This window comes from Podarcis bocagei, assembly GCF_964188305.1.
Source record: "Podarcis bocagei genome assembly, chromosome: 7".
NCBI lineage: Eukaryota > Metazoa > Chordata > Lepidosauria > Squamata > Lacertidae > Podarcis > Podarcis bocagei.
This window is the reverse complement of record NC_138132.1, coordinates 6841092-6866814: the sequence shown is the minus strand read 5'-3', so window position 1 is coordinate 6866814 and position 25723 is coordinate 6841092. Positions and strand designations below refer to the sequence as shown.

The 25723-nt window shown below is 46.6% G+C and overlaps 1 protein-coding gene across 9 annotated transcripts in view; it reads right to left on the bottom strand.

Annotated features, from left to right (window-relative positions):
• RYR1 (ryanodine receptor 1) overlaps positions 1-25723 on the bottom strand; it is a 208782-nt gene that overhangs the window by 66732 nt on the left and 116327 nt on the right. For all 9 annotated transcript variants that reach the window (XM_081200102.1, XM_081200099.1, XM_081200103.1 and 6 more), the window contains exons 48-67: positions 24536-24756; positions 22266-22356; positions 21564-21704; positions 20266-20429; positions 18847-18925; positions 18617-18706; positions 17664-17804; positions 15971-16045; positions 15306-15381; positions 15058-15181; positions 12869-12984; positions 11834-11901; positions 9468-9589; positions 8380-8429; positions 8036-8096; positions 5113-5351; positions 3511-3592; positions 2124-2254; positions 979-1293; positions 649-889 (exon numbers count right to left, since the gene is read on the bottom strand). In XM_081200102.1, coding sequence (XP_081056228.1) covers positions 649-889; positions 979-1293; positions 2124-2254; positions 3511-3592; positions 5113-5351; positions 8036-8096; positions 8380-8429; positions 9468-9589; positions 11834-11901; positions 12869-12984; positions 15058-15181; positions 15306-15381; positions 15971-16045; positions 17664-17804; positions 18617-18706; positions 18847-18925; positions 20266-20429; positions 21564-21704; positions 22266-22356; positions 24536-24756 — 2627 coding nt within the window. The remainder of the gene's footprint in view (positions 1-648; positions 890-978; positions 1294-2123; positions 2255-3510; positions 3593-5112; positions 5352-8035; positions 8097-8379; positions 8430-9467; positions 9590-11833; positions 11902-12868; positions 12985-15057; positions 15182-15305; positions 15382-15970; positions 16046-17663; positions 17805-18616; positions 18707-18846; positions 18926-20265; positions 20430-21563; positions 21705-22265; positions 22357-24535; positions 24757-25723) is intronic.

The window sequence follows — 25723 nt, the reverse complement described above, 5'->3', positions numbered from 1 at the left end:
ACAGAGGGTGGTGAACACAGCACATGATATCATGGGCTGTCCCCTGAGCTCGCTAGATGACATCGCAAGGGATCATTGCCTCAGGGACGATTCACACCCGGGCCAGCACCTCTTTCATCTTCTACCCTCGGGCAGGAGACATAGAAGTATAATCGGTTATACCAACAGGCTAAAAAACAGTTTCTATCCGTGGGCTGTTAGGCTGCTGAATGGAAAATAATATAGTGCAACTGACTTTCAGGGTTGTACGACAAGCACACTGAGTGAAATGAGAATGAGCGTTTGTGTAGGGGGCGGGAGGCTCGGTTAATTTCATTGTACACAGGTTGTTCATTGACAATAAAGGTATTATTATTATTATTATTAAACCTAGCAGAATTTATGTGAGGACTAGACTGATGTTCAAACAATGCAGCAGTAAAGTTCAAGGACCCAGGGATGTGTGGAACAGGGTGGTGAGGGGTGAAGCCCGGGAAGAGGGATTGTGGCCTGGGGAGAGGGCCAGAGAGAGGGGGAGAGAGAGAGGGGGAGAGGGAGGGAGAGGGAGACCTGGAGGCCGCATTTGGCCCCTGGGCCCAAGGTTCCCCACCTCTGTTGTAAACCTGTGTTGCATGCAAGCGTTAACACCCTGTGCAAAATCCGAAGTACCTGCTGTTGTCAACGTAGCGGATGAGCAGGGGGTATAGGGCGTAGAGATCGCGGCAGAGCACAGAGAACTCGTCCCTGATCAGCAGCTCGGCGTCCTCCGACTCGGTCTTGGCCTCCAGCCGCAGCTGGTCCTCCTCAGCCACCACTTTCCCGGACCGCTTCTTCAGCTTCTCCATGGTTGGAATGAAATGGGAGCGGAGCAGTTCCGGCTTGGCTTTGCTGACGATGGGCTGAGCGAAGACTACGTGGGGCAGAATTAAGAAGATGGGGCTAAGGATGGGGAAAAGTGCCTCAAATCCCACATCCTCCCTGTCCTCTGACCCTCCGTACCTGCCAACCGCTTCATCCAGGAAGCTTCATCGATGCCCAGGTTGTTGACGATGATCTTCAGGATGTTGCCCAGCAAGGTGTTGAGTTGGTCGGAGGTCACATCCGTGCACCAGGGCCCCTGGGGGTTGGTTTCAGGGCCCCGCTCCCACCAGCGGGGCAGGTAGTTGCAGAGCATCGGCAGGGTGACCTCAATTACATGGGGCATCTCGGTGTAGCGGGCCCCTGACTCCGCCAGCCCGCTGATGTCCTTCATCAGCTTGTCCAGGACAGGGATGTCTGGGCACATCTCCTCCACGCGGTTTGGAAGGCCTAGGACTGGGGAAGCAAAGGGGGAGGGCATGAAACCCCTTGGATTGGGAACAGAGGAGGTGCAAATCGACCCACACATTCAAGGAAAGCGTTTAATGTTTAATAGACTATTGTATTTTAATATTCTATTGGAAGCCGCCCAGAGTGGCTGGGGAAACCGAAATGATATACAACGAATTGAAGAAAATGTTCCATTTAACATTTGTAAAAAAAACCTGAAGCATTAGGGATTGTAGGGAAAGATCTGCCCAAAAAGCTGAAAAACATCTTCATGTATGCAACAACGGCTGCGAGAGTTCTGGTAGCACAAGGATGGAAGACTGAAGAAACCCCAACCAAAGAATCATGGCAAGAAAAATTGATAGACTATGCAGAACTGGCAAAACTGACATACAAGCTACGAGACAAGGATAACTGTGACTTTAAAGAAGAATGGGAACCCTTTACAAAGTATTTGAAGATGCAACCAAGCAAACTGGACTCCTTGGCTGGCTTTGAATAAACATTCACAAACTTTTTATTGATAATAATCAGCTAAAGTTTGAGGATTTATACAACTGTGTAACATGCAGAAAACAGCATTTTTAGAGAAATCAAAGACTGGAACTGAGGGAAGTCGGGGGGTGGGGGTGGGTAGGTTCTGTGGGGGAGGGAGGAAAAATGGGGGGGGGAAATAAGGATGATATGTTTCTGGATGTTTTGTTTTAATTTTGAATCAAAGCTATTTAAAACAAAAACAAAAACAGAGTGGCTGGGGAAACCCAGCCAGATGGGCAGGATATAAATAATAAATTATTATTATTATTATTGAAAGGTAGGTGGAAAGAGGCACTCACTTGCACGCTCCCTGGGTGATTTCGTAGTGTAAACAGAGAAGGGGTTGTACTCGTTGAGATGAGGCTCCAGGAAGGCCACGGGCATTGCTGCTGCCAGCCGCGCCAAGCATTCACCAAGTTGTGGACGCTGCCTGCAGAGTTGGAGGAGACAGACAAGGAGAAGTGAGAGGCACTAAAAGCGAAAGGTGCTCTGCCTAACAGTTTAACTTGGAAGGTACTGGTTCAATAATGCTCAAAAGGAACGTTTGGACAATGAATGATTGGGAGTTGCTGCGCCATTAAACTTCAGATAACAGACTTGGACAACATCCCAGATTGGAATGGAGTCAGAGGAAGTTGTGCTGATAAAAAGACAGTTGGAAAAATATGTACTAATAAAGCTGTATTCGACGGGTGAAAGTATATGATGTTTGACATGATTGAGAATCGTGGACTCAGGGACGGAGAATTATAAAGCGTCAAAATCGAGATGGGGAAAATATGGAAACAACAAGTAGAGGCAGGACTGAGATGTGGTGATACCGTATTCTTTGCTCTATAGGACGCACCTTTTCCCCTCCAAAAATTATGGGGAAATGTGTATGCGTCCTATGGAGCGAACGCAGGCTCCTTGGCTTCAGCGATAGTAACACGAAGCCTCCGAAGCGCAGAGGGAGCGCTCCCTCCTCGCTCCAGAGGCTTCGCGTTGCTTTCGCTGAAGCCTGGAGAGCGAGAGGGGTCGGTCTGCACTGACCCCTCTTGCTCTCCAGGCTTCAGGGATAGCCGCCTGAAGCCTCCGAAACACACCGGGAGGTCCCGCTGCGCTCCGGAGGCTTCGGGTTCTTTTTGCTGAAGCCAGGAGAGCAAGACTCTCCTGGCTTCAGCAGAGAGGGAGAGCTGCGCAGCGCCCCTTCAGCCAAGCGGGAGGAGAAATGGAAGGGGCTCCGTTTCTCCTGCCGCTTCGCTGAAGGGGCACTGAGCAGAGAGGGGGAGATTTTTTTTTCTTGTTCTCCCCCTCTAAAACAAGGTGAGTCCTACAGAGCGAAAAATACGGTAAGCTTCAGAGATCCAGACCCTGGGGAGCTCCAAACAATAATTATAATTTGGACTATAATTTGGTCTTTAGTTTTTATTTATGATTGGATATATTAATTGGATGTTTTTTATTGGAAAATCAATAAAAAGGATTTTTAAAAAGAAAGAAAAGAAAGCAAACGGTGCTCTTTGTTTCCATTGCAAAGCCCTGCTCATCCCACAATGGGTGATTTGGGTTCCGAATTCTGTTCCCCACCCTGATTGTGTGAACTTTGGTGATGGGCTCTACCTCCTCTGGGCATAAGTAGCGCCTCCCCCTCCCCCAATTGCGCACAGACCCCTTGTTCCAAGATTCTCGTGATAATGCGCTCACCTCTCCACATAAGGGTTTTTGGTGGTGCCCAAGGAATAGATGCTGCATAGGGTTCGGTAGCAGGACACCTGCACGTCATCCACTGTGGGGACACACAGAAAAATGGGTGTTGGTTTCAGGACCAGATCCATACGGCTTCTCCTTCTTACAGTTCTCTGTTGTCAGAGATACGAACCTCTTGTTTCCCCAACATCATCGCCTCGGATGTATCCTGGGGTTCGGCCAAGACCACCAGGCCCCTCACTACCACCTCTGCTACACCCCAAAAAACTGGGTGGAAGGAAGTCTATGTTTTAATGTATTTTTGGTGTGTTCTTTTTCTTTTTTCTTTTGTGTAATTTGTTATTTTTCTTTTTTTGCTTGTGATATTGTTTGGTTTCTGTTACTGCAATTCAATAAAGTGTTTATTTTTTTAAAAAAAAAACACAACTAGGCTCCATTTACACTAGCGATGGCCAAACCTGTCCTTTTCAATTTCTCAGTTTTCAATGAAGCACATTTCCCCAACAGTTTGCAACCATTATTATTTCTCCAAGTCTTCATTAATGTTGGTTTCTCCTAATATATGCAGATTTCTATGTCGTTTGGCTTCGTGTATTTTTTTTTTAAAAAACTTCCCTGCTAATAAAATGCTGCTTCTTCATTTGTATGTTATTTTCACCGATACATGGATCTTTGTGCGTGCCTTTTCCCACATATAAGTATTTGGGCGCACAATAATTGGTTGGGAAGCTGCTTCACAAAATTCCAAACAGTGCAAATTTCAAAGGATAGAAGAAGAAGAAGAGTTTGGATTTGATATCCCGCTTTATCACTACCCTAAGGAGTCTCAAAGCGGCTAACATTCTCCTTTCCCTTCCTTCCCATAACAAACACTCTGTGAGGTGAGTGGGGCTGAGAGACTTCACAGAAGTGTGACTGGCCCAAGGTCACCCAGCAGCTGCATGTGGAGGAGCAGGGAAGCGAACCCGGTTCACCAGATTACGAGTCCACCGCTCTTAACCACTACACCACATTTCGGTTTCATGTACAGTGGTACCTTGGGGGAGGGGGGGTGCTACTTAATTCATTCTGGAGGTCGGTTCTTAACCTGAAACTGTTCTTAACCTGAAGCACCACTTTAGCTAATGGGGCCTCCCGCTGCTGCCGCGCCACCAGAGCACGATTTGTGTTCTCATCCTGAAGCAAAGTTCTTAACCTGAAGCACTATTTCTGGGTTAGCGGAGTCTGTAACCTGAAGCGTATGTAACCTGAGGTACCACTGTATTGTTTTGAGGAGTGCATCCTGAAGCAAAGTTCTTAACCTGAAGCACTATTTCTGGGTTAGCGGAGTCTGTAACCTGAAGCGTATGTAACCTGAGGTACCACTGTATTGTTTTGAGGAGTGCAAAACAGCTAGGTTTCCGTTAAACTGCAGAGCGGACCAAATTTCTTCCTCACCCCTAAATCACCATCCTTGCCCTGGTGCGATCAGTGTACCCTACGCAGCTCATTCAAGGCCTGGTTGCATTGCTAACAGCTGCCAACCTATTCAGGCCTATCCATGCCTCGAAGCCCAGCTCCACCCACTCATCCCCCCTGCTGCTTCAAACGTTTGCTCACAGATGACGTCATCCCCAAACTGGTGCTGGGCGATGTGCTCGAAGATGGAGGTCAGCACCGGCAGCAGGACCACGGTGGTGTAGGTGATGTTCTGGCCCACGCCCTTGACCTGGGTGCGGGACTGCGACACTTTGCCCAGCTTGAGGTTCTCCACCATCTTCTCAATGTCGTCCGAGGCCCCTTCAAAGAAAGAGCGCAGGCCGGCCTTCACGATCTCAGGCCCCGATTTCATCACTGTCCTGCAGGGAGGAGGTGCCCGGATCAGATTTGCACAGGGTTACGAGCAAGGAGGCCCTACATACCGCCTCATTAGAGGGGCAACATTTAATTGGGTTTATTAAGCAATAAGGTAAAAGGTAAAGGTACCCCTGACCATTAGGTCCAGTCGTGACCGACTCTGGGGTTGCGACGCTAATCTCACTTTATTGGCCGAGGGAGCCGGCGTACAGCTTCTGGGTCATGTGGTCAGCATGACTAAGCCGCTTCTGGCGAACCAGAGCAGCGCACGGAAATGCCGTTTACCTTCCCGCCGGAGCGGTACCTATTTATCTACTTGCACTCTGACGTGCTTTCGAACTGCTAGGTTGGCAGGAGCAGGGACCGAGCAACGGGAGCTCACCCCGTCGCGGGGTTTGAACTGCCAACCTTCTGATCGGCAAGTCCTAGGCTCTGTGGTTTAACCCACAGCGTCACCCACGTCCCACTTATTATTCAATAATAATACAATAAATAAATAACAAAACAAAAAAACCCACACAAATGTGTCCCCAACTGTAACCAGGCAGTGTAAATAAAAAAATTCCTTCCAGTAGCACCTTAAAGACCAACTAAGTTAGTTCTTGGTATAAGCTTTCGTGTGCATGCACACTTCTTCAGATACACAGTTTACTACACAGGCAGTGTAGTAAACACTTCCAAACTCCCAGACAACCGCAGGAAGAAGCACTTGAACTTACCGACACACAAAAATGTGTAGTTAGATTGTTCGTTAAAAGAATCATTTGCCCCTCCACCCTGTACGTCCTCCCAGAGATGGCCATGTTCACTGGGTGGCCTGCATGATGCTCTCTTTAGAATCATAGAATAATAGAATCATAGAATCCTAGAGTTGGAAGAGACCACAAGGGCCATCGAGTCCAACCCCCTGCCAAGCAGGAAACACCATCAGAGCACTCCTGACATATGGTTGTCAAGCCTCTGCTTAAAGACCTCCAAAGGAGGAGACTCCACCACACTCCTTGGCAGCAAATTCCACTGTCGAACAGCTCTTACTGTCAGGAAGTTCTTCCTAATGTTTAGGTGGAATCTTCTTTCTTCTTTCTTTGTGTGACATATGTATCAAAGCAAGGCCAAATGTCAATAAAGCCATCAGTCTCTGTCCTCACATTTGCCAGGTCAGTTTATCCATCAACACCGTTTGCTGCACTTATTACTTTTTACATTTATTATCATTATGGTTTATCCTGTCTTCCCTGCCAAGGAAGCCCAGGGCAGCAAACACCTCCATCACAAGCAATTTTTAAAAGCATTCTAAAAAAAAATCCACTCAAAACATTCTAAAAACAGGTATAGTTAAAAAACATCTAAAGCAGCTGCAGTTTAAAAAATATTTTTTTATACATTAAAAAATCTTTATGATTATGTTTTTATGTTACATAAGAAACATAACCAATCAAACATTTAACAAAATCTAGACCGTAAACAACTGAATGTAATTGGAAACAAAAATTGTTAAGTTGTGGGTGAACATATCAGACGACACAGTGATTCTTCAAACAGCTTTTGTTTATTCACAGCCCAGAACAGAACTGAACTGAAGGGTTCAGCCAGCCTGCTTATATAGAGCTCCACTACAACGCAACAGTAACCATTTTCTGTAACTATCCCTTATTTGCATATGTGGACCTGAGTGAAAACTATTTACAGTATCCCCCTGCTGGCCCAGGGTGAGAACTTTAGTACATAACAAAAATAACAAGAGGCATCTGTGTGCAAACTCTGCAGAAAACATTTTTGGTGAATGCAGATACACAGTATTTAAATTCATTCATTCACACCAAACAGAGAGGGGAGGCAATCTTTTGTGAGCCATGCATCTTTATAGGTCTTCTCCGCAGGTGTGCACATGTGAGGGATTATTTGGGATTATTACTCACCTGGTTTATATAATGAAGCAAGAGAAAGATTTTTAGCACCTATAATGACAAGGTCTCCTGGCCAGCACCCCTCTGACATGATTTTATATCTCCTCGCAGACACAGATAAGTATGTGACTTGCCGTGTAGCACTCTTTGCAACTGCTGCTAGGAACATTAGAGCAAATTACCGTATTTTTTGCTCTATAAGACTCACTTTTTCCCTCCCAAAAAGTAATGGGAAGTGCGTGTGTGTCTTATGGAGCAAATACAGGCTGCGCAGCTATCCCAGAAGCCAGAACAGCAAGAGTTCTGCGCTGTTCTGGCTTCTGAGATTCAGAATATTATTTTTTCTTGTTTTCCTCCTCCAAAAACTAGGTGCGTCTTATGGTCTGGTGCATCTTATAGAGCAAAAAATACGGTATATAGCCAAAGTAGCCACCAACTGTAAAGGAGATGAATTTTTTTGACCCTATCTACATCAAGCTATATTCTATCTTTATCACCAAACTCTGAATATAACTGCACATTGTGTTAATTAACATTATTTTTTAATATATTAGTGGCCATGTGATAATTTTAGCTTATAAATTTTATTATTTAATGTCTTAACTTGTATATTAAGGTACTTTTATAGCTCTGTTTAGAGTAGGTAACGTCTTGATAATATAAATGTTTTAAGTTTTTTGTATCAATCCAGTATATTTTCTTTTAATTGTTGAATGATTCTGTGTACGTTGTGGCAGCCTTTGGCTATGTGCAATAAAATGGACTGACTGACTACTCACCTGGCATCCAAAGAGCGGGCAAGGATGTGCAGGCAGTTAACCACAGCAGCAGCGTCCGTCCCTGGATGGAGACAGAAGACCCAGATTTAGGGCCTGGGTTCAGGAAAATGGACTAGATGCAAAGGTTAGAGAAATACAGGTGGTGGGAGAAGCAAAAGGGCAGCAGCTTTGTTCATGGCTGAGGTAGCACAGGGTGAGGAAAGTCAGGGTGCAGGAGGGAGAGCAGACTCGTGGGCGCAAAAAAAACCCCACTGCGCCAACAAGAGGGAGGAGAAATGAAGAGGAGAGGAGGCTGAAACCGCCTGCCCACCCCAGGACAGGAGCAGAGGAAGGATGAAGCTTACCGAAGAGAGAGACCCGGTGCCTGACCAGGGCTGCCAGTTTGCAGAAAAGGCTGAAGGGCGGAAAAGAGAGAGGTAGAAGGAGAGAATGAAAGAGATTGTTGGAAAGAGGAGTGCACATCGATGGGGAAGAGGGGAGGGCGGACGGGGCCTCGGTGAGGCAGCTTAGAGGTGTAAATGCCTCTACCTTCCTACATTCATGCACACAAAACCCATATGCCTGGCCAGAAAAAGAATGCAAGAGGCAGAATTCAGAGCTCCGAGTTGCTTCACACGCAACCTTTCCCCCCAAGACAGGTGTTCCCAAGTCTCAATAAAAAAATATTACACACATGTGCACAAAGACATGTGGCCTGAAATAAATTTTGGGAGGGAAGGGCTTAGGAGTTTTCAAACAGAAACATTTTATTTGCAAAAAAATGTGACTTCATATCCTCTCTGCTTGATGGTTCCTCTCCCTTTCCCTCAACAAAATTCCCAGTCATGGATGGCGTTGGATCCAGGCTGTTGAGAGGTTTAATGGGTAAATGCAACATTCAAATTTAGAAATTCTATTTGTAAATTATTATTGCCTTATAGTTAATACACAAGGCTTCCTCTATCCTTAAAACAACAACAAAACCTCCAAAGTTTTATATTTCAAAGCTGAAATATGCAAATACGTGAAATTTAAAAAGGAGTCCAATTTGGGCAAACTTTGCATTTGCAAAAAGTTTCATCTCAGCTCTAACAAGAGCCATTTTTCACACATTACTGGCTAGCAAACCTTGGTTTGAACATCTTCTCACAGCGAACCACTGCCTATCTGTATAACAAGCATATATTTGCAAACACCAAGTTTGTCCCCACTTTACACTTTACAACCAACTTGAAAGTGTAACCCAAGGCTTCCTCAACCTCGGCCCTCCAGATGTTTTGAGACTACAACCCCCATCATCCCTGACCACTGGTCCTGCTAGCTAGGGATCATGGGAGTTGTAGGCCAAAAACATCTGGAGGGCCGAGGTTGAGGAAGCCTGGTGTAACCCCTTGTGCACATTCTCACACAGAGACAAGCATCCAGTTCTTTCTGGTGTTTCCTAGGTACTCACCTGGTTATCATCTCTTTCTCCTTGTTGGAGGCATGGCCCCCGCTGCCTAGGACTTTGGCCGGTGTGGACAAGAAGTAGAGGCAGTGATTGGTGAAGTACTGGTTGATGAGGGGCAGCAGGATCTGAAAGGGGGGAATAAATATTAAATAAGACGACGTGCAGGTTTCTGATGTATTTTGGGCTGGGTTTAATCTCAAGAACGTCTGCTAGGACAAAGAGGCAGTCACCTCTCTCCTCCCCATTGGTTTGGGGTGGTGGTGGTTGGAATTACCTCCAGAACAGCACAGGGCAGAGGGAGAGAGGGGAATTGTTCCATTGGGCAAGCAGAAACCCTTCTGCTAATGAAACCAGCTCCTTAGCATTACACTGGATTCCTCCCCATGTACAGTGGTACCTTGGGTTAAGTAATAATAATAATAATAATAATAATAATAATAATAATAATAATAATAATAATAATTTATTATTTATACCCCGCCCATCTGGCTGAGTTTCCCCAGCCACTCTGGGCGGCTCCCCATCAAGTATTAATACAGCGTTAAATGTTAAAAACTTCCCTGAACAGGGCTGCCTTCAGATGTCTTTTAAAGATAAGGTAGCTACTTATTTCCTTCACATCTGAAGGGAGGGCGTTCCACAGGGTGGGCACCACTACCAAGAAGGCCCTCTGTCTGGTTCCCTGTAACCTCACTTCTCACAATGAGGGAACCACCAGAAGGCCCTCAGCGCTGGATCTCAGTGTCCGGGCTGAACGATGGGGGTGGAGATGCTGCTTCAGGTATCCTGGACCGAGACCGCTTAGGGCTTTCAAGGTCAGCACCAACACTTTGAATTGTGCTCAGAAACGTACTGGGAGCCAATGCAGGTCTCTCAGAACCGGTGTTATGTGGTCCCGGTGGGGCCGAATTAATTCATTCCGGAGGTCCGTTCTTAACCTGAAACTGTTCTCAACCTGAAGCGCCACTTTAACTAATGATGCCTCCTCCTGCTGCTGCTGCTGCGCCGCCGCCAGAGCACAATTTCTGTTCTCATCCTAAAGCAAAGTTCTTAACCCGAGGTACTATTTCTGGGTTAGCGGAGTCTGTAACCTGAAGTATATGTAACCTGAAGCATATGTAACCCGAGGTACCACTGTACTTGCTTTACAAAGGTCATTTCGTTGTTGGTTTTTATGCCACTCACTGCCACCAAATGAAGAGGGAAACGTCAAAAACGACGTAGTGAATAAATGTGATTATTTATGTGATGTTTGCAGGTTTAAATTGAAACAATAGTGGACGCAATTTGTATTCGCTTTTGTGCTTGCCGTTCCTGGCCTCTGGCGTGTGGGATGTAAAAACGTATTGCAGTCAAATACAACATTCCTACAATGCACATGGCTGGGGAATGCTTTGTATCACTCAGGAGAAAACTTGCTAGTTCCTCCTGAGCTGGGACAGACTTCCTTTGCATGTGACTGAATGAGGGTGTGGTCTGTTCTTGGACAGAGGAGCACACGGCCTCCATGTTCTACTCTTCTTGTTCTCCATTTTGTGTTCCTAAGAGTTAAGAGAAGTGACTGCTGAGTCGCAGTCACTTGAGACTATTTCCCTTAGGGGATAATTCACATAGTTATATGTTGTTCTGTAAATTAAGTCTGCCCTCAGGGATCTTATTGTGAACTGGATGATTGTAAGTAAACTAGTTTTATGCTAACTTTAATCAGCTGGTTGTGTCTATTCTTTTAGGAGGGATATAAAAAGGGATCGTACCAGGAATCTTAAATAGTGAAGGCAGATGAGCCTGCAACTAGCTAACCGCTGTGTAATTTAAGAGGGGGGTTGTTTAACAACTCTGCTAAGTTATAGAACTTGCTGATGCAAGTTAGGAAGGATATCATAAAATAATACATCCTCTCCTGCCTCCCTAAACTTCCCCACATAGGTTCTAGTTACAGGTAGGTAGCCATGTTGGTCTGCTGTAGTCGAAACAAAATAAAAAAAATCCTTCCAGTAGCACCTTAGAGACCAACTAAGTTTGTTATTAGTATGAGCTTTCGTGTCCATGCACTGAAAGTTTTATCCCCACAAAGGGTTATGGGCCCAGAACACTTCCGCTGCGTAATTTAAAAGGGGGATTGTTTAACAACTCTGCTAAGTTATAGAACTTGCTGACGCAAGCTAGGAAGGATATCATAAAATATTATATCCTCTCCTGCTTCCCTAAACGTCCCCACATGGCAAACGTGCAAATCACAAAAATTTCTGCTCCTGTTTTCAGTTCCGATGGAATTCACCAACATCGCTAAGTACAGCTGATGCTCTGTTTAGGGAGGGAAAACCTCCCCAGTCCCCAAGGGAAAGAGGAAAAGAGAAAGGTCAACTTACCTTGGCAAAGAACTTGATCTCTTGTTCATGAGGGGATTTCTCCACCCGGCCACTGCTTACCACGGCGTCTGAAGCAGGAAGAATCCCAGTGAGTTCCACCAAGGTGTGAGAAGCGGGAGGGATAAGGCACACTCACATGCAACAAATACACACCCGTGTCCCTAACAATTGAGAAAATGAGCTGGCTTCCAGACAGCTGACTTACTGAGCATTCGTCCTGCCTGGTTAGCACAAAGTTCGCAGGGTGGTTTGAGTTATTTATTTATTGAGTATTAATCCCGATACCTTTGCAGCAAGGTTAGGTGACATTGTGTCAAGCCAATGTTACCCCAGTGCACCCAAAAAAATCCTGAGAGAGTGAGTTTGCTGCGCAAGGGCAACAGGTCAGCCCGAATTTGGTGGTATGGTGCTGAATCCCAGCCAAAAACAAGGACTGGTTGGAAGCATTCCAAAACGGTTTGGTCTTTGGCCCAGGGATCAGTAAGGGCTCATCCAGACTTCATTCTGTGCCATGTTTCTAAGCACGGGTCCAAACGCTTTATGCTCTTTACTGCTGAGTCGGAGCAAATGGCAATCCGTAGAAGACCTGATTTGCCATTTGTTGCAATTCAGCATTAAAGAGTGTTGTTTTTTCCTGGGGAAAGCAGGGGAAGCACTTCGACATGGACCTTTGCCTAGAAAGCACAGTGAGGATGAGCCCAAAGCTTCAAAACAGAACGCAAAGCAGACTCACACTTCCCAACCGCATTTGACAAAGCGAATCCATGTGTCCTTACTCCTATACACTAACATGCTTTAACCGCTGCCCCCTTCCCAGAACTGAGAACAGAACCCCGGAGTTCTGGCTCAACTGGCTTTGCTACACTAGTCTCCATTCCCATCCTAAGTGAGTTGAAACGGCTCATTCTAAAGCTCCCTTCTTCCCCACCCACAGGGTCCCTGGAGATGTGGAGTGCTACAGGGGTCAGTGTGCAGCTTCTCACAGGTTCCGGAGGAAGCTACTGGGGGCGGGGGACATAATCACAGCTCCTTTACCCAGGTGGGCCACAAACTCCTGAGAGATGTCCATCCACTTCAGCAGCTGCTGCAGGAACCCATAGGCAAACCGCTTCTCAATGGACGATGTGTCCAGTTCCATGTCCTTCAAACCCCTGTGAAGAAGAGAAGAAGAAGAGTTTGGATTTGATATCCCGCCTTTCACTCCCTTTAAGGAGTCTCAAAGCGGCTAACATTCTCCTTTCCCTTCCTCCCCCACAACAAACACTCTGTGAGGTGAGTGGGGCTGAGAGACTTCAGAGACGTGTGACTGGCCCAAGGTCACCCAGCAGCTGCATGTGGAGGAGCGGGGAAGCGAACCCGGTTCACCAGATTACGAGACCACCGCTCTTAACCACTACACCACACTGGCTCTGTGAGAGATAAACAGAATGGTGAGATAGTGAGACAGGTTTTTGCTGGTACTCTTGAGCAGCCTCTCTCCACCTTGGGTCCCCAGATGTTGTTGGACTACTACCCTCATCATCCCTGACTGCTGGCCCTTCTCACGACAGATGATAGGAGTTGTAGCACAACAACATCCGGGGACCCTAGAGAAGCCAGGTTTTCAAAAGACGCAAAGCAGAATGTGTGCATGTGTGCATATATTTCTGTTTCCTTTTTTTAAAATGTTGGCGCTATTAAAGTCTGTTCCATCACTATTTTCTTAATGGATATTTTGGACCATTTTATGTAAACTACTTAAGGGATTTAAAAAAATAATAATTACAAAGCAGCATATAGGTAAAGGTAAAGGGACTCCTGACCATTAGGTCCAGTCATGACCGACTCTGGGGTTGCGGCGCTCATCTCGCTTTATTGGCCGAGGGAGCCGGCGTACAGCTTCTGGGTCATGTGGCCAGCATGACTAAGCTGCTCCTGGCGAACCAGAGCAGCACACAGAAACGCCGTTTACCTTCCTGCCGGAGCTGTACCTATTTATCTACTTGCACTTTGACGTGCTTTTGAACTGCTAGGTGGGCAGGAGCAGGGACCGAGCAACGGGAGCTCACCCCGTCGCGGGGATTTGAACCACCGACCTTCTGATCAGCAAGTCCTAGGCTCTGTGGTTTAACCCACAGCGCCACCCGCGTCCCTCCTAACGCAGCATATAAAGTTTAGAAAGCAGCATATAAATTTTGCTAAATAAAATAAATAAAGCAGATAATTACCAGGGGTGCTGTGGAATCCTTCCTAACCCTCCTCCCCTATAATGAGTTGCAAAAAGGGAGTGTCTGCGGTGAAATCCTAAATGGGTTAAACTGGCTTTATTATTATTGTTATATAATAATTTCAACCAGATCATACATTAGTAAGTTGTTGTTGTGGTTTAGTCATTTAGTCGTGTCCGACTGTTCGTGACCCCATGGACCAGAGCACATTAGTAAGTATAGGGATTTAAATGTTACCACCAATACCTTGAACTTGACCCAGTAGCAGATTGGCAGCTAGAGCAAATCCCATAGGCAGGGTGGTTATCTCTAGAGCAGGCATCCCCTAAACTTGGCGCTCCAGCTGTTTTGGGACTACAACTCCCATCACCCCTAGCTAACAGGGCCAGTGGTCAGGGATTAATAATAATAATAATAATAATAATAATAATAATAATAATAATAATAATAATAATAAATAATATATTATTATTTATAATAAATACCACTCTGGGCGGCTTCCAACATAATATTAAAATACAGTAATGCCTCAAACATTAAAAGCTTCCCTAAACAGGGCTGCCTTCAGATGTCATCTAAAAGTCTGGTAGTTGTTGTTCTCTTTGACATCTGGTGGGAGGGCGTTCCACAGGGAAGGCGCCACTACCGAGAAGGCCCTCTGCCTGGTTCCCTGTAACTTGGCTTCTCGCAGTGAGGGAACCGTCAGAAGGCCCTTGGAGCTGGACCTCAGTGTCTCGGTAGAATGATGGGGGTGAAGACGCTCCTTCAGATATACTGGAAATGTATTCCTGGAATACTGGAATATACTGGAATTGTATTCCCAATTGAATATGATGGGAAGTGTAGTCCCAAAACAGCTGGAGGGCCGAGTTTGGGGATGCCTGCCCCAGAGCATGTAGCATACGTTCCCCCATCTCTTACCTTCTTTATACAGAACATGTCATCAGTGTGCATGTGTGTGTGTGCGATCTCAGCCACCCACCCACCCCACCCCACCCCGTCTCCTTCCAGGCTCACCTTGTCACTGCATAGCCATTGAGCTGGAGGAATTTGAGCAACTCCTGGGCCTTTTCTCGGTCTCGGGCCTTCTCCTTGGCCGTCAGCGTATCGTAAGGCACCAGCAGGGGATGGGTGCCACCCCCTGGGGGGGGGGAGAGGAAAGAGAAAGAGGAGGCATGAAGCCTGCTGGGAGGGGGGAAAGGGGAGAGAACAACAGCCCCCGATAAAAGGAAAGGCAGAAAGAAGAAGAAGATGCAGAGGCTCACCTTTGGCTTCCAGTTCCAGTTTCTTTTTGCGCCCCCAGGTGTTGTGGTAGTTCTCAGCCAGCTGCTCTGCCATGGCCTGTGGAGAGAGACCAGTGTTGGGGAGAGGAGAAGATGTGGTCAAAAGCGGCAGAAATTACCGTATTTTTCGCCCTATAGGACACCCCCCTCCAAAAATAAAGGGGAAATGTGTGTGCATCCTATGGGGTGAATGCAGGCTTTCGCTGAAGCCTGGAGAGCGAGAGGGGTCAGTGTGCACCGACCCCTCTCACTCTCCAGGCTTCAGGAAGCTATCCGCAAGCCTTGGGAGCCCATGGGAGTTCCTGCCGGGCTCCCTAGGCTTGTGGAGAGCTGCCTGCATCCTGAAGCCTTGGGCACGCTAAGGAGCGCGCCCTGGGCTTCGGGCAGATATCCGCAAGCCTGGGGAGACCGGCACAACTTCCCGCTGGGCTCCCTAGGCTTGCGGATAGCAGCCTGTTCTGGGGGCTAGCGTCGGGGGAAGCTCAGGCTTCCCCCGTCCCAGCCCTGCGCCTGGGGGGAAAATATATATTTTTTCTTTATCCCCCCCTCCAAATCTAGGTGCGCCCTATGGGCCGAAAAATACGGTATATATTTGGGTAAGTTACAATGACTGAGGAATTTCCCCGCTCTGCTTTGTGCTCACTCACCTGCAGTTCCCTGGAAAGGGTCACTCCAGAAAGGTCAATGGGCTGAGGGTTGTAGCCATGGCTGGGGTCATAGGTCTAAGGGGGACACAGAAGAACAAAGACCGCTCACTGGACGCCATTGCCTCCCCCACACCACCATCGCCTCCACCCTTGACTCCTTTCTCTTGCACTAGGTCAAATTTTCTGGATGCCTCTCTCCCGCATAAATGCTGGAAGCTGCCTTAGACAACTGGTCCATCGAATCTGGAAACAGTGGCTCATGTTCGCCTGTCCTGTCCCCTTTATAAAGATCTGAGGAATGAGATCATCACCCCACTCTTACCATCTGCGGCCATGTTGTTCTTTCTTGTATCAGATCAAAATGATCAGACTACAGCAAAGGTTGCTAGGTTTATCGAGGGTGCAATGAGATTAAGGGCCACATTCTGAACAATAATCTTGGTCATTTGATTGCACTTTTTACCCATTGTTGTATTTTTAATTGTATACATTGCTTGTTTTATGTTGCTATGGCCATTGGCTAATGCGAATGAAGTTTATCGATCTATCATCTGGAGGGCCCGAGGTAGTAATAATAATAATAATAATAATAATAATAATAATAATAATAATAATAATTTATACCCCGCCCATCTGGCTGGGCTTCCCCAGCCACTCTGGGCGGCTTCCAAAAAACATTAAAATACTGTAGTACATCAAACATTAAAAGCTTCCCTAAACAGGTTGAGGAAGTCTGAGCTATACTCCCTAAATTGCAACTTTTCAAAGTGTGGGTGGATCTACACACAGAAGTCAGAAATTATATCGGGAAGGGATATTGTAATGTGTATGGGTTGCTCGTGCGTAAGTTGCCACCTCTCCAGGCTTTGTTGCCTTGCTAAACCTTTCAGTCTGGGCAGCCCTTCACTTCGTGGCTGCCTCAGTCGCTAGCAGAATCCATCAGTGGGTGTTTCTTAAATCTTTTCCAACATAAAAGTTGTTTGACACCCAGTCTCCTCCTACTCTCCCTGCGCGGAAGTCTTCTGCACAGGGTGGGCGTGGGTAGCGGAGGACCCGTGCTCTCCCCGCTGGTGTCCAGCGAAGAGTCCTGGAGCCCTCTCGCCGATTCCCCCATCAGCCCCTCTATATCCCTGGTGTTGCGCTGATTTGCTTCCCCATCTGCGGAGCTGCCTCTCTCCCTGCTGGGCCCTTCTCCAGCATCATTTGAGAGCCTTCCCTCCGCCTCTAGCTCCGATGTCAGTTCCCTGACAGATATAAGGTCAGCATTTTCCCTTCGGCTCTTTGCCACAGCAACACGTTCCCTGCCTTGCTGTGCTTGGTTCCTTGTCTCCTTGCTTCTTGATCCTCGGACCGCTGACTTCGTGACTCCTTGCTTTTGGACCCTTGGCTTCTTGACTCCCGGCTCTCTGACCCTCGGACTCTTGGCTTCCTGACTCCTGGCTTCTGGACTCCCGTTCCTGCTCCCACCCCGCCCCCGATCCCGACATCCCCAGCTGGGACTTTGATCGCCCGTGAACCGGACCGTGACAGAAGGAGGAAATAGGAAAGGGGGTTAAGAAGCCACACAACCCTCTCAAAATTGTGGCCTCCCAAGGGGCTTTTCATTTAATAATAAAAAAAGCATTTAGGGCAAGAAACATGTACTATTTCCCCTTAGTTCCAACCCCCCCTCCTAAGACACATCGGGACAAACCTGGGTTGTTTGTGAGATCTTGCGAGTCTTTTTCTTCTCGGTCTTCTCCTCTTCGCCCTCCCGGGCCTTCTCAACAGTCCACTCCCAAGCGATCATGGCCTTCAGAGACTCCTTGATGGGCCAGCGGTAAATTTCCTTATCCTACAGAAAGGGAACCGTGATGTTAAATTTTGGACAGAGAAGAAGAGAAAGGACTATGGCGAAGAATCACCGCATTTACTCAAATCTACTGCTCACCTTTTTTTGGCCAAATTAGGTTGCGAAAATTAAGGTGCACATTAGATTCGATGGTGCATTAGACTTGAGTAAATACGGTAAGCTGTGGTGCCCCATTACATCCTGGGAATTCTATTACGATCCAATCTGGCCACATAAGAGGAGAGCTCTCTAACAAGGTGACTGATAGCCAACTGAATATTTATAAGTAAAATCTCCACCCCCACTCACCATTCCCCCCTCCACCTCTTTCCCCCTTTTCTTCCTAATGTAACACTAATGTCTCAACAAATGAAACCGATCTGTAAAAAATGTAACTTGAAAAGAGACATTGCACATACTTTTGTAAACCAAGAAAATCTTTAATAAAAATACATTAAAAATATATATCTGCAAGCAGGAAATCCAATTTTCATCTCTTCATTTGAAAGTGTTATAACATTCCTAATCTTGTAACCAGCTGGATTCCTGACATTTTAATGATACAAAATATGCATCTGCTACCTGAATAATTATTTCTGCTTTAAAATGCTTTCCCCCCCCCCACAATAAGGTTTAGTCTGATGGACAGTGCCAAGATCCTATTTTTAAAATGCATTTCCTTTTGGTCTGAAATTCTAAATTTCAGATTCAGTTGGTCCGTCAAGCACCAGAATTCTGCGACTTTTGCCTTTAGCTTGCAACTGGACTCGGGAGTCTAAAGGTTCTACCCGGCTTCTACAGGGTGCAATATTTACCTTTTCCGAGAACGTTTTGTAAGGGCGCAGCATGGGGTTCGTCTTAGCCTCTTCATCGACCACCTCCCCAAACGACCAGTTATTCTGAATCTGCAAGTGGAAGATCAAATGGCGTCATATCCATTTCTTTCCAAGCAGACGAGGCAGAGAGCCTCATCTTCCTGGAGCTTAGAAGGTGTGTGTGTGTGTGTGTGTGTGTGTGTGTGTAGGGTCACGTGGAGGCTCCTTACCTTGTCAAAGGCCCACTTCTCATGGGTATACTCAGCATACTTGTTGATGAAAGAGTCCAGCCTCTCAGGAATGATGACGCTGCAAGAAAGAATATTTTCATCAGATGCGAGGCTGGGCAGTTACAGGGGAGAAGTGACAGGAAGGAGCGGTGCCCATACCCGGCCCTGCAAGGTTTAATCATTCCCGCCAACTCTCAGCGCTGGATTCTGCAGCCTGGAATAAATCCAGGAGAGGAAGGAAATACTGAAGGAGTTGGAGGGCGTTTTTAGCAAGGAGCAGAAAGTGTTAGAATTCCTGCTCCATGATTGCAGTCATGGGAATTTTTGTCTATCACATGATGGTATATGTTTTGACTCCACAGAGTGGGAAGTGACGGAGACAGGATGTTTGTGTTCCTGTGTTCCGTGAAGTGGGACTATTGTCCTTTGTTCTTTTCCTCTTTGCTGTCTGATGCTAGAGAGAGAGGGAGCCATGTTGCAGTGCTCCATGTGTGTTTATATGTAAATAAAGTAGATTAGCCAAAATGCTGAGTTGCTGAGGTCTGTCACGCGAACTGCGCAGACTCTGCGGATCCCTAAGTGTGCCGGTGTTGGTTGGCATCAGTCGCTGTGATGTTCGGGGTGAAGAAAGCTTTTGAAGCTCCCGAACGATCGACCAGGAGGGAGAAAACATGCCAGTCGGGCATGTGTCTCTACCAGGATCCTACTCGAGTGTAGGATGAGCTCCTGACAGAAAGGCTAAATCCCTCTTCCCCTCTTTCCCTAAAGGTTCACTGTCTACCCCTGCACTGGCATTACCTCAGCAGGCCTGCTAACGTTTATGTTTATTTTTATTACGCCACAGATCTCCCGCCTTTCCTTCATGGAGCTACAAGTGGTATACACGTCCTCCCCGTTTTGCTCCTCACAACAGCCCTGTGAGGTAGATTAGGTCTGAGAGATGATGACTAGCATGAGCTTCGCTGCCAAACAGGGATTTGAATCGGCATCCTAACCACTACGCCATGTGCGTCCTTCTGCACTGAGGAGTGTCTCCACCCCCATCGTTCTGCCCGGACGCTGAAGTCCAGTGCCAAGGGCCTTCTGGCGGTTCCCTCGTTGCAAGAAGCCAAGCTACAGGGAACCAGGTAGAGGGGCTTCTTGGTAGTGGCACCCACCCTGTGGAACGCCCTCCCACCAGATGTCAAAGAGAACAACAACTACCAGACTTTTAGAAGACATCTGAAGGCAGCCCTGTTTAGGGAAGCTTTTAATATTTGATGCATTACTGTATTTTAATATTTTGTTGGAAGCCGCCCAGAGTGGCTGGGGAAACCCAGCCAGATGGGTGGAGTGTAAATAATAAATTATTATTATTATTATTATTATTATTATTATTATTATTATTATTATTATTATTATTATTTAAACATCACTCACTTGAGGGTCTCCACAGGCTTGGGGTCAAAGTTGCCCTCAGCATCCACAGACGCCTTCTTCTCTGTCTTGGATGAGTAGCTGGCATCCACGTAGTCAGGGGGGAGGGCCCCCGCAATGGCACACAGGCAGGGCATGGCAAGCTTGTACAGGTCAGGGTCAAATTTCTGGGCACCGTGAAGGAGAGAAGCAACGGTGGGTGAATTGGCAGACAGAAAAGAAGATGACCCACATTCCTGGCCATTCCCCACCCTCCCAACTGAGTTGCCCTTGGCAGTAACCTCTGCTGACAGACACTCATACCCAAGGGCAGCCAGGAAAGAGGGAGACAGATCAGCTGGAAGCCAAAGGTCAGAGGCCAGCTCAAGCAGGCTAAATGCTTGAGCCAGTCAGCCTGAAGGCTGGTCACATAGTAGGGCATGGGAAGACACTTTAAATATTTTATTACAGTGGTACCTCTGTTTACGTACTTAATTCGTTCCGGAGGTCCGTTCTTAACCTGAAACTGTTCTTAACCTGAAGCACCACTTTAGCTAATGGGGCCTCCTGCTGCTGCTGCGCCGCCGGAGCACGGTTTCTGTTCTCATCCTGAAGCAAAGTTCTTAACCCGAGGTACTATTTCTGGGTTAGAGGATGTCTGTAACTTGAAGTGTATGTAACCTGAAGCGTATGTAACCCGAGTTACCACTATATTGGTATATAAGGCCTTATACAGCTTGGGACCAGGCTCCCTCTGTCATTTTATGGAATAATCATTGTAAGGTAGAAAAGGTAAAGAACCCTTGGATGCTTAAGTCCAGTCAAAGGCAACTATGGGGTTGCAGCACTCATCTCGCTTTCAGGACAAGGGAGCTGGCGTTTGTCTGCAGACAGCTTTCCAGGTCATGTGGCCAGCTTGACTAAACTGCTTCTGGTGCAATGGAACACTGTGACGGAAACCAGAGCACACGGAAACGCTGTTTACCTTCCCACCACAGTGGTACCTATTTATCTACTTGCACTGGTGTGCTTTCGAACTGCTAGGTAGGCAGGAGCTGGGACAGAGCAATGGGAGCTCACCACTGTCGCATGGATTTGAACCGCCGACCTGATCGGCAAGCCCAAAAGGCTCAGTGGTTTAGACCACAGCGCTACCCGCATTACCTTTAATAATCATCGTACCATCATAGAAATGGCTTTGTTTTGTGTGGTGTGTAATTTTCTGCATTTTATATTGTGTCTTATTTTACTGCAAAACACATCACCCAATTCCCAGGCTGACCCAATGGATCCTACTTAAGATCAAAGGTACAACTGCTTACCTTGTGGGACAGAGACTCAAAAATGCCCCAGAAGAGCTTCCGGGTCAGGTGAAGCTCCTCCTCAGAGGTGACCCCATAGTTGGCCCAGCCAGTGGGAAGGCAGTAGTACTTCCAGCAACGCTCGTAATGATTGGTCAGGAGCTGGGCAGGGTGGAGAAAAGGAGTCAGCAGGGAGAGGGGCTTCAATTTCCTTCAACCTCCAGACCAGCCTTTGCCAACCTGGTGCCGCCCTCCCAAAGTTTTAGACTACAAGTCCCATTGGTTCAAACCAGCGCAGCCATGCTAGCTGGGGCTGATGGGAGCTGTAGTCCAAAACACATGGAGGGCACCAGGGTTTTTTGTTTTTTTGAGCTTCTTTTCAATTTATTTAATCATTTTATCAATACAAACAGCAACCACAAAAAACACATACAACAAAAACCACAATAACACAATTTAACAATTCAGATTTTAGTGCTGATATACCTATAACTACACCTTTTTAACAATATTTCCCCACCTCTCCTCCCCCTACTTCCCACTACTTTCCGCCTTATCTCTTAAGTAATCCTTCCAGATTTCTTCATATTTATCCATTCTTAATTTGTGTCGATATGCAGTTTGTTCGTTTGTAACTAGTCTGTCCAGGTTGGCAAAAGCTGCTGCAGACAGCCTGGTGTGTTCCATATAACAACATCCCCCCCCCCCACATGCACTGCTCACCTTCAGAGACATCTTTGCAAACTCATTGAGGATGGGCACATCAAATACCAGCCGGCGCAGGAGGTGCTGGAGCATGGAGGGCCTGATATACCTGGAAAAGTAGCCCACAATGAAATTCCGTGTTTGGGGGACCAAAAATATTAAGGAGCAGGGGTAGGGAGGCTTAGAGGAATGATGGTTCTGACACCTGGTCAACCTCTTAAGTGTATTTGTATGGAGCTTCCTCAGAAGGAACATCAGCTGAGACTAGCCAGATAGAGACAAAGGCCATATAGATCCAGATGCAGTTAGCTCATAGGAGAGAGAGAAATAGTCACAACAAGTCCTGATGTGAGCGTTGACCTCAGCAGAGGCAAATCAGGACAAAAGTACACTGGACAGCTCCATACAGGGCTCACCTTGAAAAATGAGTGAGAGCGAAGCTTAGATGTTGCTTCAACAACAGTCACTTTCAGACCAAGCTTTATACACCAGCTCTGTCTCATTCCCCCCCCCCCAATTTTCTGTTTCTCTTTTTTAAAGGGGCACAGCTTTCTCCAGCCGTCGTTTACTCCAGTGCAACGAGGAAGACTCAGGTTGCATTGGTGCAATGCAATGGGCCGGAGGGGTAGAAGAAGAAGAGGAGTTTGGATTTGATATCCCGCTTTATCACTACCCGTAGGAGTCTCAAAGCGGCTAACATTCTCCTTTCCCTTCCTCCCCCACAACAAACACTCTGTGAGGTGAGTGGGGCTGAGAGACTTCAGAGAAGTGTGACTAGCCCAAGGTCACCCAGCAGCTGCACGTGGAGGAGCAGGGAATCGAACCCGGTTCCCCAGATTACGAGTCCACTGCTCTTAAACACTAGCTCTGTGAGCTCCTCTTGTGCAAATGTCAAAATGTTTATTCGGCTTTACGCCCATCATAAAGCACAACACACAAAACAAATCAAATAAAACAGTGGTCTCGTACAAGCCACAAGTAATATAACACAATTCACAGCTCACAAGGACAAATATTGGCAAATCAAAACAGAAATTTAAGATTAAAGTTAAAAATTTAGGCACTACGCTAAAATCAATATCTGATGTCAATATCAAAAATTCTTATAACTATCAATAATCAGCTAACATTCCATTCCGTCTCTTGTACGAGAGGACGGCTGTTAGGAATTTAGCAACCTGTAGAGTAATATAAGGATCTACATCTTGAAGAACCCAGGCAAGCTGTAGGTCTACTGGTTTGTCAGCCATAGGCTGGATTATGGAGTTTAGTATACTAGCACGAGCTGAACTGTACATAGGGCAGATAAACATAACATGATGTAAAGATTCAGATGTTTTCATTTCACAAGCACACATTGAAGGGACTTGGCCCTTAGTGAATCTATGTCTCAGCACGTTTGTTGGAAAAACATTGAACCTGGCTCTAATGAAGGCATATCGGTGAGATGCGGCTATAAGCGATGTTAAGTAGGACGGAGCACGATAGATAGGGGTTATGCCGAGATTTAACGGCGAGCAGGCTCCACCACCAGCTAAGAAATTTTGGTATAGCTCTTGTGCAAATGCTTCCTCCTCTGAATTCCTCCTCCCAATCTGAATCCCAAGTCTCATTCCCCAAAGAAGGGGAGTCTAACCCCAGGGTCTTGCGAGAACAGAACACATGTGTGCAGCTTAATACGAGAAGCAGACATGACGAAGAAGGAATTAAAGGTCTGCCCAGCTTCCAGAGTCGAAGAGGCAAGTTGTTCACCTGTTGGAATGGTGTTCCATAGTTCTGGGGCCACCCTGAGAAGTCCCCATCATCATTTACATTCACCTACCTAACTGATCTTGGGTTAAACCACAGAGCCTAGGACTTGCCGATCAGAAGGTTGGTGGTTCGAATCCCCACAACAGGGTGAGCTCCTGTTACTCAGTCCCTGCTCCTGTCAACCTAGCAGGTCGAAAGCACGTCAAAGTGCAAGTAGATAAATAGGTACCACTCCGGTGGGAAGGTAAACGGCGTTTCCGTGCGCTGCTCTGGTTCGTCAGAAGCGGCTTAGTCACGCTGGCCACATGACCCGGAAGCTGTACGCCAGCTCCCTTGGCCAATAAAGTGAGATGAGCGCCGCAAACCCAGAGTCGGCCACAACTGGACCTAATGGTCTGGGGTCCCTTTACCTTTACCTTACCTAACTGCTCTTAAGGGCGGGCATTCAAGAAGGACCCCCAAGGACGTGAAGGCAGTGCTTCCGGTAACCCAGGGCGTAAAAGGCCTACCCTGAAATTAGGGCCCCTCCTCAATACCTGCACAGCGCCATGAGGCACTCTTCAATGACGTCACGCTGCGCTTTGGTGAGGGAGCGCCCCCGTGACAGCCGGTAGATGGTGTGCAGCATGGAGTCCACCATGATGGCCCGGTGCTCGGTGCCGGCGAAAAGGGGGGCACACTTGGTGATGAGTGGCAGCACTGCCAGGCACAGGTAGCGATTCATGGCCAGCGCCATCTCTGTGGTGCTGAAGGCAGCCTGCGGTGGGAGAAAGGAAAAGGTCAGAAGCGTGGGAGAGGAGAAGGGCCTGTCCGTTTGCATTTCTTAGTGCAGAAAATATTGATCTGATTTCGTTGTATATAAAGAAATACCATATTTTTTGCTCTATAAGACTCACTTTTTCCCTCCTAAAAAGTAAGGGGAAAGGTGTGTGCATCTTATGGAGTGAATGCAGGCTGCGCAGCTATCCCAGAAGCCAGAACAGCAAGAGGGATTGCTGCTTTCACTGCACAGCGATCCCTCTTGCTGTTCTGGCTTCTGAGATTCAGAATATTTTTTTTCTTGTTTTCCTCCTCCAAAAACTAGGTGCGTCTTGTGGTCTGGTGCATCTTATAGAGCGAAAGATACGGTATACGTTTTTGAAAAAACAAGAGTCATTCCTGTTGGGAATGGTGGGAGAAGACATTGAGAAGAATGACCAGAAACTGTTCTTATACACAACGGCGGCAAGGTTATTGCTGGCTCAGGTATGGAAACAGCAAAAATTGCCTACAACAGAAAAATGGCAGTACAAGGTTATGGAATATGCAGAAATAGCCAAATTAACAGCAAAAATTTGACATCAGGGGGATGAAACATATCAAAAAGAATGGGGAAAATTTATGTTATATATAGAGAAGATGATGTGAAATAGGGAAACCAGTAGAATTAAAATAATATTAAAATGGGAAAATACAAGAAATTTACTGGATAATAATATCAAAATGAATTAAAAATGTATATTAGGATTATTACTGAACAATATTTGTAAATGAATATAGACAGACAGCAAGAATTTGTATATATAGAAAGATTTATTTGTTTACGGACATTTAATGGAAAAAATGAAGAAGAACAATCTTATGGAAAATGGACAAAGACAGTGCGAAAAGTCAAAGAGGACACAAAAAAGCCAGAAGAAGGAAGGAGGGAAGTCAGCTCAGGAGAGCAAGAACAAACGTGAAAT